At 40.8% G+C, this 15514-nt stretch overlaps 1 protein-coding gene across 2 annotated transcripts in view; it reads right to left on the reverse strand.

Annotated features, from left to right (window-relative positions):
• SYTL5 (synaptotagmin like 5) overlaps window positions 1-15514 on the reverse strand; it is a 254902-nt gene that overhangs the window by 45215 nt on the left and 194173 nt on the right. The window contains exons 7-8 of one of the 2 annotated variants that reach the window (XM_027607452.1): window positions 5114-5255; window positions 1877-2009 (exon numbers count right to left, since the gene is read on the reverse strand). In XM_027607452.1, the coding sequence (XP_027463253.1) occupies window positions 1877-2009; window positions 5114-5255 (275 nt within the window). The remainder of the gene's footprint in view (window positions 1-1876; window positions 2010-5113; window positions 5256-15514) is intronic. The other variant, XM_035725740.1, reaches the window with a different exon arrangement.

Consider the following 15514-nt stretch of genomic DNA (forward strand, 5'->3'; position numbering starts at 1 on the left):
GAGTGAAGAGAGAGGAGAGATATGAATCAGCTTATTTTGTTAGAAGATTTCAGTTTTCATTGCAAATGTTTTATCTTTTTTCCCATTCTTTCTAGGCACAGGGCCTAGGGTGTCATGAAAGCAACAGTCAGAGTCAATAACTTCATGCCGTTTGTACTAACGTGTTTCTCTTTTTTCTTAAAGTGTTTTCAAATTTTCTTGAGAATTGCATTACCAACAGTGATGTGTTCATTTCATCTTTGATTAAAGGAAGCTAAATGTTCTATTGTAAAATGCAAATTTTTAAACTAAGTTTCCTGTTTTTCTCATAGACTGAAAAACTCTCATTGAATGGGGCCTTAAAATATAATGAGCCCATAGAAAAAAATAAAGCGTGAATCATTCTTGATTTATATACTTAGAGAATTCACTGTGTTTTCATATCTGACATAAAATGCTATTAAATGACATAGCAGGGCGCCTGGGTGGCTCAGTTGGTTAAGCGACTGCCTTCGGCTCAGGTCATGATCCTGGAGTCCCCGGATCGAGTCCCACCTCGGGCTCCCTGCTGAGCAGGGAGTCTGCCTCTCCCTCTGACCCTCTTCCCTCTCGTGCTCTCTATCTCTCATTCTCTAATAAATAAATAAAATCTTTAAAAAAAATAAAAAAATAAATGACATAGCAACTTTCTTTCATATGAAAAGGGAGTGGCTACAGGTAAACTGAGAAGAAGTTCTATTTCTTTGGGCACCAGAACATTCTTTCATCAGAGGAACATCTTGCTTTTAAAAAAAATATAATTTGAAGAACAATGCACAACTCAGTCATGCTGTGGACAACTTACTAAGACACAGGTTACTTAGAACAGTTCTATATCAAAGTCCTGCTGAGATCTAGTTGCTCATAATGAGAAAGATTAAAGAGAGCAATCACATACTTGAGTTTGAAATGGTAAATTAAATAATGCAGAAGTGCTTAGGACAGTGCCTGACACAGAGTATGTACTCAATAAACAGGAGCTGTTGACTAGAAGTAGTAGCAAAACGATCTATGAGGTGGGCTTCTATATTAGTTTAAAATTTTTCTTTTAACAGGAGAACCAATCTTGTCATCCTGAACAAAATGCAACAATAACTACATATATTCAGAAAATGCTTTGGGAGTTTCCTGACTAGAAAGACTCCCCAACTCAGCATACAGAATCCAGCCTCAGGCTTTATGCAAATATCATCGTTAGGTAAGTTAGCTTTCTCTTGTTGAGGATTTTGTCATGATTTTAATTCTACACAGGGGACATAAGCTTCCTAACTATGGCAAATTTCTCTAAAGAATTTTCTTATTTATAGGTAATAAAATGACAACACAAATAATACCTGCTTCCAGGGTTGTTGTGATGAAGAAGTGAAATGATATACCGTATCTGAATGTACCATACAAACGAAAAGGGTTGTTATTAATACCTTAATGCTGCTTGCAAATAACTTTCTATTTAAACCACAGGATAATTAATCTGTCTAGATATAGGGCATTTATGACCACCATGTCAAATGAACCATCATTTCCCTGAATTCTGGGAAAGCACCTGTATCTTTCCATCAAATGAACCAACACTCCTACACTCCTGTACTGACATTTGGTATAGCTCTGAAAAGTGGCAGTGATGACTGACAAGTGTATACACTTAATAAATGGATTTTGCACAAATGCAAGAGGCTCAGGGCATTACCTGGGTCCACATTTAAGCTGTTCTTATGGAACGGGCCTACATGATGGGTCAAAGAACAAACGGTTCTTTTCTAAAACATGGAACATTCATTTAATGTCACACAAGGCAGTTAATTTGAAATGATTTAGTCTTTTTTTTTTTTTAAAGAGTAATCATGCTGTAAATACCTACCTGAGGAGAGGGAGATCTCAGACACCGCTATGGAAGGTGTACCAGAAACGTTTCTGCGATGACTCTTTGTGAGGTCCTCACACGTGCTTTCAATGGCAGCCAAATCCACGGAATTTTCAAAACCGCGTTCCTTCTCACAAAGTGAAAATGAAAAAAAAAATTATAATGACTGTAATTTACTTTAAAAGGCTCCCATATGAATATACTTCAGTATAACCATATTGGCATTGTATTTCTCTTTAGGAGGAGCTAGTTGACATTTGGGGGGGATCCTCATCAGGAGTCCATATAACTCTAAAGTTTACTATCAGTAATTGCTCTATAAAACCTATACCAAGAGGTTTGTTAAGTAGCACAAAAGTTCAAAATAATTCTTCATTCACAAAATCGTGTGTGTTCTAATACATGGTTGGCAAGAAAGATGATATAAGTACCTCCAATCTTACATGAACTATATATAAGAATCTGGCTAGCTTCACATCCCCAGAGTAATACTCAAGCTTAGTACTCTGTTTGGTCCTGTGTTTATTCCCACTCTCCACACCCTGTTTCCTCAACCACCCCCTACCTCCTCTACAGCCCCATTTAACAGAAGACCATGATCCACATCCAGGTTAACACACGGCATAGAAGGGCCCCCAGGATACTGCCCCAGCCTTGGGCCAGAGTCCGGCTGATTGCTCAGTGCCTCAGCCATATCAGTTACTAAATATTTTGAATATCATTCCTTGTTCGGTTGCCAAGAAGTAAGGGGAATCATCAACTACCCATGCACTTTTCTGGCTACTGAACAGTAAGTACTGCTTGCTGAGCTTAGGATAAATATTTACGAAATTTTAAATATGCCTTTTACCTTATCAGCAAGTACAATTCAGACTGTAAGTATTGAAAGAAATCTTCTATTATTATTCAATCTGTGTGAATGCCTTTTGGCTTTTCCTTAAAAATATTTATAGAATCTGACTGTTCATAGCCTCTGCTTTTTTTTTTAAGTTCGTGATTTATTTTTCTGAAGTTGCATTATAGGAAGAGTTGATATTTCAAATAAATATTTAGTTTTTATATTCAGTATTTAGATATTGACTAGTTTTATTGAAGTTCACATAGAATATTAGGTTCAGGTAGATAACACAGTGATTCAACAATTGTATACAGTATGCAATGCTCACCGCAATAAGTGTAGTCACCATCTGTCACCATACAATGTTATTACAATATTATTGACTCTATTCCCTATCCTCTACTTTTCATCTCCACCACTTATTTATTTTATAACTGGAAGTTTGTACGTCTTAACCCCCTTCACCCATTTCACCCATCCCTCATTCCCCTCTCCTCTGGCAACCACCCCTCTGTTCCCTAATATACAATGGTCTGTTTCTGGTTTTGTCCCAGTTTGTTCATTTATTTTGATTTTTATATTCCACATGTAAGTGAAGTTATATGGTATTTGTCTTTCTCTGTCTGACTTACTTCCCTTAGCATAATACCCTCTAAGTCCATCTAGTGTTGTCACAAATGCTATGATCTCAGTCTTTTTTATGGCTAAGCAATATTCCATTGTGTGTGTGTGTGTGTGTGTGTGTGTGTGTGTGTGTGTGTGTGTGTGTGTGTACACACACAACATCTTCTTTATCCATTCATCTATCAGTGGACATTGGGGTCGCTTCCATATCTTGGCTATTGTAAATAATGATACAATATACATAGGGGTGCAGATATCTTCTTGAATTTAGTGTTTTGGTTTTCTTTGGGTAAATACCCAGTAGTGGAATTACTGGATCATATGGTAGTTCTACTCTTAATTTTTTTGAGAAACCTCCATAACATTTTCCACAATGGTTGTACCAATTCGTATTCCCACCAACAGTGCACAGCATTCACAACCTCCCCTTCTATCTCCTTGTTCCAAAGCCTAGTTTCTCACCTGCAGTAAGACAATGGCATCCTAACTGGCCTCCTGGCTTCTCCACTGGTTCCCCTACAAATGCTTCTCAGCACAGCCCCCAGGTCCCGTGTAAAGAGAAGCCACATCCTCTGCCCATTTTTCAATTGGATTTTTTGGTTTTTGGGTGTTGAGTTGTATAAGTTCTTTATATATTTTGGATTAAGGAGTGCACTTATCATGATGAGCACTGGGTGATGATTGGAATTGTTGAATCACTATATTGTACACCTGAAACTAATATTACACTGTATGTTAACTATACTGGAGTTAAAAAAAAAAAAAACAACTTAATAAAAACAGAAAAACAAAAAAATGACCAAAAAGAAAAGCCACACCTGCTCAAAACCCTCCAACTGTCCTCACCTTATTCCAACTATATGTCAAAATGCACACAGCAGTCTGGCCCCGTTACCTCTCTGAGCTCACTTCCTAGTCCTCCTCCCTTTATTCACTCGCAACAGCCATACTGGCCTTCTTGCTCTTCCTTGAACATACCAGGCATGTTCCCACTTCAGAGTCTTAGCGCTGGCTGTTTCTCCAGGGGCATTAAAAATATTTTAGATGCTGGTTGAACAAGGGCACTAACCACCGAAGACGGAGACCAGCCGTAAGTAACTGGAACAGCTTTCCCTGTATGTGTACCTGCTAAATATCAGTGCTGTCCCTGCCCAAAGGGGCACCTTGCTACAGACTCCTGCATGGCTAATTCTTTCACTTACTACAATCTTTGCCTGACCAGGACCAAGATTTCTTAAATATAGATGTCGGCTACATGTATGGAGTTTCCTGCTTAACCAAAAAATCTAGATGCTCATTCGTTCAAAAGAACAACTTCCACGTTCATATATATTTTATGTATAATGCAATTTAAGTCTTTGTTATGTGTTGATCCCGAATTTTAGCAGTTTTATAGAACAAAAAACTATTTAAAAATTCCAAGACTCTACTTTTCCTGATTTAAACCAGTCTGGAAAATGTCTAGTCCAGTCAGCTTCTGAACATCTTGACAAATAACATGGAGGATCAAAAGCGGAGACTTCTAAACATGATTTCTGTTTTGTTTAAACCATATAACCACCACCTTTGAACCTGCTCCTTCCCTTTGCTTCACACTTCTGGCTTCCCACCAGGAGCTAAGGATATAGGAGGTTCAGTCCTGATAAAGACGTTTCTACAACTAAATAGCATAAACAGCACGCTTCGAGATACAGAGAACTCAAACCCAACCAGGCCATGATGGTGAGGTCAGGTCTCAGAAGCTGGGGGTCCTTTCCCATTTGGGTACTTACTCTAATGCTGACTGAGGTCACACTGTGTGTGCTTGGGGCTGGTGACCTCTGAGTGACGGGGGTCACACCACTGCTCCGGCTACTCTTCGGGGTTGCGGGGCCAGCTTCCTGGTCATTCAGATCTGATGAACCAGTGCTTCCCCTAAATGAGAGAAAGAATATTCTGACTTTAACAAGGTGAGCAGCTACCATGTCGCTCTCTTCCTCGAAGACTCACTCACTAGGTTCAAGCCCATCTGTCTGACTCCAGGGTTTTTGTAATTGAGCTTGGCTCTACCTTTCCACCTTTATTTCCCACTCTTCACCAGCATTCTCTCAGCCCGGACAGGGTCCTTGCTATCCTCTCAACTCACCATACTCGTGGCTCTTGGCTTCGGCATCTACCTCTAAGGCTTTTGCTCACATTCTCTCCCCCTGGTATGCTCTATTTGCCACTCCCTGTTTATGCAAATCTTCCCTACCTTTCAGGGCCCAGCTGAAGTCCAGCCTCGGCCATCAGGACTTTCCTGACATTTGCAAGCCTCGTCAACCTCTGCTCTGCTCAATTCTTATTGACTTACAGTCTTTGCCAAACTGTGCAGTCCTTGACTACAGGATGTCTTATTTGGCTCCTCAAGTGATCCACCTATGTGGGCCTTGGTTCTTCTTTCAACCTAAACTCCCTGGGGACAGAGTTCATATTTACCATGATATCTCCACTACCTTCATAATGCCTTGGTGCAAAGGAGGCACTCAGTACATATTTAATCAAAGAGCGGAAATTATGTTGTATTTCTCTGTGTTGTTTCAGGGTCTGACTCATGGTGCACATTTAATAAATGTGGTATAAAAATACTGACATTTGGTAAATGGGCTTGACTCACTTTGTTTGCTAAAACTGATTCAATTCCATTCAATAATGATTAATAAAAAAAATAGTTCTTGCCTTTGAGGTGAACACAATTTTCTCATTACATGGAGTTTCATAAGTGTAAGTGTCGATAAAATAGAGTTTAAGAGAAGTGCTTGTTCTATTTTATTCTTTATCCTTGGTGAGCACAAAATACACTAAGTGGTAAAATAGAAGCCTTTGTGAATTTCCCTCTTCTATTTATTATTTAGTAAGTTATAAGTGCCTCTATAATAATAAACATTTTACTGTTTAAAGCCTCGCAGTGATAGTTAATAGTGATTAGAACTAACAGTCAAGGCAATCAAAAAAGATATGCAAAAGAACAGAGAAAGGGTGTTTGTTTGTTTGTTTTTTTAAAGAATGTCTGACTGTGCATGTGACATTACTGGAAGACAAATCTGGCAGGAGAAAGAGCTGGCATTGATCACCGCAGCTATCAACTACAGCTCATAAGTTTTTCAAGACTGTGCGCCAGAGAAGCCACTAAAAGCAAATCAAATATGCCCTGACTGATACAACTAGTTACCACCACCCTCCATAATTATGCAAATAGAAGCTAACATTTACTGAGTATTTTCTAGGCGTTTGACACTCTCTATTCTCCAAATTCCCTGTTAAAAAATACCAATAGTCTTCTTTTAAAGATGAGAAAACTGAGTCTTGGAGAGGTGAAGCAATTATTCCATAAATGCACACATGTGTCCGTGTCCACACACAACACACACCACCACTACCCACGCTCTCACACAGTTAGTATGTAGTAAAGTCAGGATAAAAACTGAGACCTGCCTGCTTACCCAAAGCTTGTGCTCATTCCAGTTGCTCATACTGCTTACTCAGCATTTCACCAAGATCAAATTGATACAACCAGGCAGGTTCTACATTGATAGAAGGAGCTATCAAGCAGAAAATAATCCAAGGATCAGAGAGCTGGGAGTTAGTTTCTTGGAATCTGATTAAGAGAACTAAAAATTCTCTGGGTAGCATTCTTTGCTTCATTTCTTTGGGAGAGAGAGAGAGAGAGCATGAGAAGGGGGAGTGGGAGAGGGAGAAGCAGACTCCCTGCTGAGCAAGGAGCCCGATGTGGGACTCGATCCCAGGACCCCGGGATCATGAACTGAGCCAAAGGCAGATGCTTAACTGACTGAGCCACCCAGGCACCCCTAGGTAGCAGTCTCTGGCTTCTTCTTCTAGAGATGGCCCTCTGAATTAACTGTAGATTGCTCAGGAGGGGTCTAGGACTGTGTCTTGATTCTGATCACAAGAGAATGTAAAGTTTTGTGATCAAATAAATTGATATAATTTGCAATTATAAGTTCCTTGGTAAATTTCCTGAGCCCTCCTCCCTCAGGGGCTACACTTCTACACTTGACAACAGTTAAACCATCCAAGTGATTTTGCTCATCTTAGAAGTCCTACGTAGAAAGGTTTTAGAGACCTACCCAGTAATGCTGTGCTATGACAGTAGGTTCTCTACTCTCAGAACAACGTTACCACAAAAATCTCTCTCCCTACTATTTTAGGTAAAATCTCCCTGAAAAAAGGAAAGGATAGACATGAATCTCTCAGAAATGAGCCAAGAAGTTATGATCCAAAGGGACCCATGTAGATACAGCTGCTTGTGCCTGTCCTAAAGTTTTCCTTGACCCAGGTGGTTTTGAAAAAGTCCACATCATGGATCGGCTTTGCTGGAACCAAAAGTCCTACTTATGTAGAAGCTCTGGCAGAAGCTGATTAATTGTGGTGATGACATTCAAAAGGCTATCCTGTAATAAGAAAAAAAATCTTATGGCTATAAGTCAGCTATTGGAAATTGTTGCCGGAATCATTATCTCAAAAATGACATAGAATTTCACATTTGTCCCTGACATTTACTGTGAGCTTCTCAAAAATATTTTCCTCTCAGCTGGTTGTTTCAGTTTGTCAGACTAAAAAAATTTAGCCTAATGAGGCAGAATATCATAAATATTTGGATGCCAACTCTTTTAGATGTTATATAAAATATGACATGAAATACATACATCTTTGCCACTTAAACAGGAGGAGGATAAAGCCTTCCTCAAGTCTAAATTCAAGAAGTTTAAATGTCAATTAAGAAAGAGGCTACTTTTTGGGCAGAGGCCCTGAACAGACATCTTCCCAAAGAAGACAACCAGATGGCCAACAGACACACGAAAAGATGCTCACCATCACTCATCCTCAGGGAAACGGCACATCAAAACCACAATGAGATCTCACCTCACATCTGTCAGAACTGCTAGAATCGAAAAGACAAGAAATAGCAAGAGTTGGCCAGGATTGTGGAGAAAAGGGAACCCTCGTGCACCGTTGGTGAAATGTAAATTGGTGCAGCCACCGTGGAAAATAGTATGGAGGTTCCTCAAAAAATTAAAAGCTGAACTACCATATGATCCAGTGATTCCACTACTGGGTATTTACCCAAAGAAAACCAAAACACTAATTCAAAAAGACATATGCACCCTTATGTGTACTGCAGCATTATTTACAATAGCCAAGACATGGAAGCAGCCCCAGTGACCACTGGCAGATGAATGGATAAAAAAGATGTGGTATGTATACAATGGGATATTATTCAGCCATACAAAAGAATGAGCTCTTGTCATTTGAGACAACAGAGATGGACCTAGAGGGTATAATGCTCAGTGAAATAAGTCAATCAGAAAAACAAAAATACCGTGTGACTTCAGTCCTATGTGGAATCTAAAAAACAAAGGAATAAACAACAACAACAAAAAGTAGAATCAGACCTATAAATACAGAAAACAAACTGGTGGTTGGAAGGGAGGGGATGGGCAAAATGAGTGGAGAGTGGGAGATAAAGGCTTCCAGGTAGAGAGTGAGGAAGTCAAGGGAGTAAAAGGTGCAGCATAGGGAGTACTGTCAACGGTACTGTAACAAGTGTTGTGTGGTGACAGGTGGGAGCTACCGCTCCAGTGAGCACAGCATAACGGAGAGAGTGGTTGAATCACTGTTGCATGCCTAAAACTAACGCAGGGGAGAGGGGCAGAGGCAGAGGGAGAAGCAGGCTCCCCGCTGAGCAGGGAGCCCGATGTGGGACTCGATCCCAGGACCCTGGGATCATGACCTGAGCCGAAGGCAGACGCTGAACCAACTGAGCCACCCAGGCATCCCTGAAAGAGCTATTTTTGATTCAGATATCATGTTATTGATACTTAAAAGTGTAAGTATTAGAAATCAGTGTCAACAAAACTTCAAGCTAAAATTTACTTAAAGAGAAACTGACAAGAAAGAGATGCTATTTTTCCTGTTCCAATAGGGCCCAAAATGTGGGGATAGGACATTGCCTAGGGAGCTGGGATAGTCCAGGTTACTTGAAAGACACGTTTCCTAGAGAAGGAAACAGTTTCATTTACTTTAGCTTATGACATATACTTCAAAAGTCTTCCATTTTGTTATCTCTAATCTCATGCTGGCCCCAAATCTTGATAATGGCTTTCTAGATATATCTATTTTTATTCATTCATTCCTTCCTTCCTTCATTTATTTATAGATTGTATTTATTTATTTGAGAGAGAGAGGGAGGGAGGGAGAGGGAATGAGTAGGGGGAGGGGCAGAGGGAGGAGAGAGAAGCCGACTTCCCACTGAACAGGGAGTCTGACACAGGGCTGGATCCCAGGACCCTGAGATCATGACCCGAGCTGAAGTCAGATGCTTAACCGACTGAGCCACCCAGGTGCCCCTAGATAAACCTGTTTTTAGTTAAAGGACCTGAGGATAGGGGAGAGAGACTATAATTTAATGAGTTGCCTTTGTGGATTATGTAACTGTCTCCCAGGAGTTGTAGTCTGAAAAGCATTTCCCAGGATGCAACCTTCCCGGAGTGGGCTGACAATGCTGAGTCTGTGCCTGCATGGTTAAATGAGTACTCCCCTAAGGAAGATCAACCAAAAAGCAGCATTAATCTGAGAAACACTAACACTCACTGCCTAGTGCATATCATGACACAGAGACTGCACAATATTCTTTCTGTGGTTTATGTGCTCTCCTACCTTTTTTTTTTCAGTTAATCAGATCTGAAATGGATATGTAAGCAGAGCAAGGGAGGTGGCAGTTAGAAAGTGAGGTGATCCCATTAAATGGGAAAGAGATGTTAAAAATGAGAAGAAAAGAGAAAAAAAGGTGAACATAGTTCAACTTTTCAGTCTTTGGTGATCCCAAAATGCTTTGTCTTTCTCAACAGTCTTATGGGAGATGGGTGGTCCTCATCCTTCGCTTCATATCAGAAACACTGGGGAAGCTTTTAAAAATCCCCAGACCCAAGGCACCCCAGTCGGTTAAGCATCTGCCTTCAGCTCAGGTCATGACCTGAGGTCCTGGGACTGAGCCCCACATCGGGCTCCACGCTCAGTGGGGAGCCTGCTTGTCCTTCTCCCTCTGCCTCTGCTCCTCCCCCTGCTTGTTTCTTGTGCTCTGTTCCTCTGTCTCATTCTTATCTTTGTTCACCTGGCCAAGGCCTCCTTGTCCCTTAAAACTGCTTAGAGGTCATCTCCATGAAGCTTCCCTGAATCCTCTGAAAGGTTAAACGCCTCTCTCTGGTTTTTCCATAGCCACAGAACATCTTTTTAACATGATACAATATTGTCTTGAAATTATTTGGTTGTCCCAGTCTTCTCTGACAAAGTTTGAGAAGTTCGTGAAGGGGTAGAATGGTATCATTGTCTAAACACTTCCACATTTAATTACCATGGGGAATACAGTACCAAGTCAATAATGCGGACAGAACCGTGTGTTGAATTTATCTGTATAAATAAAACTCACAGATGAGCAAGTCATATACCTCTACTCCTCAGTGAAGAAGAAAGGCCATTATTGTATCTTAGTGACCCTGAGAAAGTACATACCACATAATACACCTGAGTGGAAAAAAAATTATTATACTGGAGGAGAGAAATGTGTTAAATTTAGTTCACTGAAACAGAACATGTTAGGGCAGTGAATCTTTGGGCAACAACTGGAGAAACAGATGGTAAGGAGGTATCTCTGGGCTTACAATCATTTGACCACAAGAACGAGGCAAGTCAAGAACCCAGCTGTGATCCAACCGAAGTATAACATCAGGAGTCTGGCTGAACTACCAAGTCTCTATAACTCCTAACATTACTGTCAGTATAAAAAGGAAAGTCACATGTCTATAAAGTAAACAGAAATCAGGGGTGGAGCAACTGGTGGTCTGACAAACTGCACCTTTGGAGGAGGGACGAGAGTGGTCTGGGAGGGATGCTGTAGCAGACAGCAGCGCCCCCACCTGTTTCCCCTCGGCCCTCATCTCTACCCGCAGAATCCTGTTGACTGGGAACAGCCACAACCCTATGCCCAAAGACTTTTTTGGATCACCAGAGCATGGAGTGCCTGTGTGCAGAACAAGTCCCAAGTGCCAGAGAGTTAGTGCCCGAGAATAAGTCCTCAACCAGTGATTAACAGGGAGCTGGTGTAGACATACCCCAGATTCCCAGTCTCATGACTGGATAATTCTGAGGTGTGTTGTACACTGTTTCCTACAGTTGTCCACTGAGGTTGAGCTCTGGTTGCCCACAGAGGTAACTGGCTTAATGACACCCTCTTTTTGGCTTCCTTTTCTTCCCTGGATCACTTCCCCACTCCCCTTGGGTTTCCAAGACCACATCCTAAATAAATTACTTGCTCTAGAATCCTTATTTCAGGGTCTGTTCTGGGGGAACCCAAATCAAGGTAGGTGTGCATGGTGGGCAAAGGATGAGTAAAAAGGGATGATGTGAGGTATAAATAGAAGTTTCTAGCTGAAGACATGTATGGCAACTCCAGACCTCGTGTTACTCCCACTGATATGGTCACAGTCTAAGTAAACACTCGTGAATCTGATATGCTTGCCATATTCTCCAGTGTGATGACAGAAATGCTGCTAAGAAACCAAGCATCATCCTTCATCCATTTTTTACTGAGCAGAGTGAATTTCAACTTCAAAGTTCCATTTTTCCTTTGTTTTCTTAGGGAACATTGTTGATGTCCCACCCAGATCCGGTCAGATCACTCATACCAGCTCTGCGTGCCCATGTCCAGCTTCGGAGTGCTTTCCCGCTAATGACTTGCACCTATGGCCTTCAAAGATTTGCCCTTTAGCACAGGGGCTTAGGATGCTTTGGAGTGGGTCTCCCCTGACCCTCATGGTTAGAGTTGTCAAATAAATACAGAACTCCTAGTTAAATCTGAATTTCAGACAAACAATGAATACTTTTTAGTATAAAAATATACTAATATTTATATAGTATATAAATGAAAATAATATTTCACGGGGGTCAACTTATTTATTTACCTACTTACTTATTTTTTAAAGATTTTATTTATTTATTTGACAGAGAGAGAGAGCACAAGCAGGCAGAGCAGCAGGCAGAGGGAGAGGGAGAAGCAGGCTCCCCGCGGAGCAGGGAGCCCGGTGTGGGACTCGATTCCAGGATCCTGGGATCACGACCTGAGCTGAAGGCAGACGCTGAACCGACTGAGCCACCCAGGCTCTCCGGATGTCAACTTTTTAAAAAGTTGTTTATCTCAAATTCAGATTTACCTGGGCATCCATCCTGTATCTTTAGTCCCTAAATCTGGAAACCCTCTCCAAAGGAGTCTACAGTCAATGACTAATTGGTAGAGGAGGGCAATGGTCCAGCTCCTCAAAAGGGAAAAACTCAGAGACACTCTTTATAATCCAGAATTCTTTGCAGGATCAAGCTGAGTTTTCACATTTGGCCACACCTGAGATAGCGCATTGCTTGGGTTCTTTCCCTTCTTTATTCTGCTTCCATTCCTCCTGTACTGGTTTCTCCTGGAATCATTTCAGTAATAAACCACTCACTTCATGAATCCTTGTCTGAGGGTTTGTTTTTGGGTGAGCGGGACTTCAGGTAGATATCTCACAAATTAGACCACATTGACAACTCATCACCATGTAAAAGGGATTAGAGATCACTGCCCTGAAGGGCATTTTGTTATTAATTATAGCTCACGTGCATATTCCTTTAACAAAACGTCTCCTCTGCCTCATCTGTCAAGTCCCTAGCAACAAGTGAAGAGCCATTTGCCATGTCCTTCTGGGAGGCTGCTGGGCCTTGCCTAACCCATTCAGACGTTTCCCCTGCTTTCCAACTCCTAAAAAGAAAGTCAACCAGGCATCTGGTAAAACATCATTTCCACTCTGGTATGATAGGAGTTTTAAACAAGAATGCCCAAGGCCGGCTGCTGCAGAAAAAGAGCAATGAACCATGAAGAAATAGGCATTGTGGAGGAGAAAGGGGAATTCATTGCTAAGCGGGCTCAGGAACTAGACAAAAGAGACTGGGTTTTAGAATCTCTTTAGGGAAATTGGTGTTCCATATTCGAAAAGAAGTTACAGGAGAGAATGCAGTTTTGCTTGCAAAACCTAAGGAGAAAAGAAAGCCTGCCAGTTTTACTGGCTTTGCAGAATTACTGCAGCTTCAAGCAAACAAAAAGGAGCTAACGTCTTTTGGTGATGAGAGTTGAGAAAAGATGGGCTACTTCCTGCCCAACTTTCTAAGGAATAATTTTGGGATGATGTAACTCATCTCACTGTGGCAGTCCATTAATGAGTCATCACTTTGATAAATGCACGTTCTAGGAAAAGAACATTTTGCTCTACTGATCTCCCAAACAGCTTCCTCCCCCCATCTTTCTTAATGGGAAAACATTGTTCTTGGCATGCTTAAGCCAAAGCATCTCTGACTACTATATCCTGATCTAGAAACCATTTCAGGTACTTAAGATTTAAAAGATCAAGGCTACTTTGCCTCCTTTCACAAGAACAAGAAAATCCTGGGTCAATACACCAGTGTTTGGTGAAACAGGTCCATATGGCTTTATAACTGAATGATTATTTACACCCAGCAGTAGATAACACACGAGAAATAAACCCAGGCAGGTGGATTCTGGAAGAACAGCAAAAGCACTGTGATACTAGAGAGCATGCCCCTTATTCTTATTGAGTAACCTGATGACTAATTAATTTAAAATGGAATAACCTGTTGGTTGGGTCAGGAGATTTTTAAAAAATTTTTTACAAGAATCCTATCTTTCCTCTTTTTATATATATTGGCCCCTCTGAAGAGCCAGCTTGAAGTCTTTGCCAACATGGCTCCTCCATGGAGTCCCCAAGAGGCTGGGCAAAGATAACAACACTAAACTAGTTGCTTATCGTCTCTAAATAATCTGGAGCACTGTCAGAGAGTCAGGAGTTCAACAACAACCAAAAACAAAAATGAGACTTTTATAGAAAGATTCTGTGGAACTTGACATGTGGCTACCCCAAGGTCAGTCAAAGGAAACTATTTCAAGGACAAAAGCAACCAGGGTTTGAATTTTTTTTTATCATAAAGGAAGTATATCTATATTCTTGAAAATTTGAAAAATACTGAATGTAGTGACGATCTTTTGATAGTGGATGATACATGATTTATTTTCTACTTCCTTTTTTTTTTTCTGTGTGGTTTTACATAAAGTGCAATACTTGCAGCAATGCTGTAGAGAAAAAAGCAGCAGGTATGGAGAGTCACCACGGGGAAAAAAATGAATAGTCAATAAAGAGTCCTCTCTAGGGGGATTTGGTGTTCCATATTGTAAAATAAATTACAGGGGAGAATTCAATTCGGCTTGCATAACCTGAGGAGGCTTCACTCCTCGGCTTTGCAGAATTACTGCAGCTCCAAGAAAACAAAGGGGAGTTAACATTTGGACAAACAAGTGAAACATGAGGGTAGATCTTTTTTCTCCTCATGGCCTTTGATAATACATTCATCGCAAAAATAAGCCTTGACTTATGCCCCGACAGGATAAAGAAAATCCAGCCTGATATGAAATGACTATGCTCTTGGCTACCCCTTCTTTTTGCTTTTCTTGACAAGGTGATAACTGTGCATAGACGATTCTCACTTGGCCCCATTGTGGACGAGTTAGACGAGGTGGAACTAGAAAGAAGTGGAATTTATGGAAATTCTCTGGGGCAATTCGAGTGATGAAATTATTAATAATTATTTTAAAAGCTGCAAGAATAGACGAACCATGAGAGATGATGGACTCTGAAAAACAAACTGAGGGTTCTAGAGGGGAGGGGGGTAGGGGGATGGGTTAGCCTGGTGATGGGTATTGAGGAGGGCACGTTCTGCATGGAGCACTGGGTGTTATGAACAAACAATGAATCATGGAACACTGCACCAAAAACTAATGATGTAATATATGGTGATTAACATAACAATAAAAAATTTAAAAAAAAAATAAAAGCTGCAAGAAATATATATATATACATATGTGTGTGTGTGTGTGTGTGTGTGTGTGTGTGTGTGTGTGTATGCCCCGAGCTTTCTTTTTCAGAAGCTTAAGCAGAAAGAAGATCAAGAAATCAATGAGAATTTATTTTCCCTGTACACCTCCATTCACACCACAGCCCTAAGTCCCAAAACATCAAGTCTCATCCCTACAGGTTACACAG

The sequence above is a fragment of the Zalophus californianus genome, chromosome X (assembly GCF_009762305.2).
Source record: "Zalophus californianus isolate mZalCal1 chromosome X, mZalCal1.pri.v2, whole genome shotgun sequence".
Classification (NCBI taxonomy): Eukaryota; Metazoa; Chordata; class Mammalia; order Carnivora; family Otariidae; genus Zalophus; species Zalophus californianus.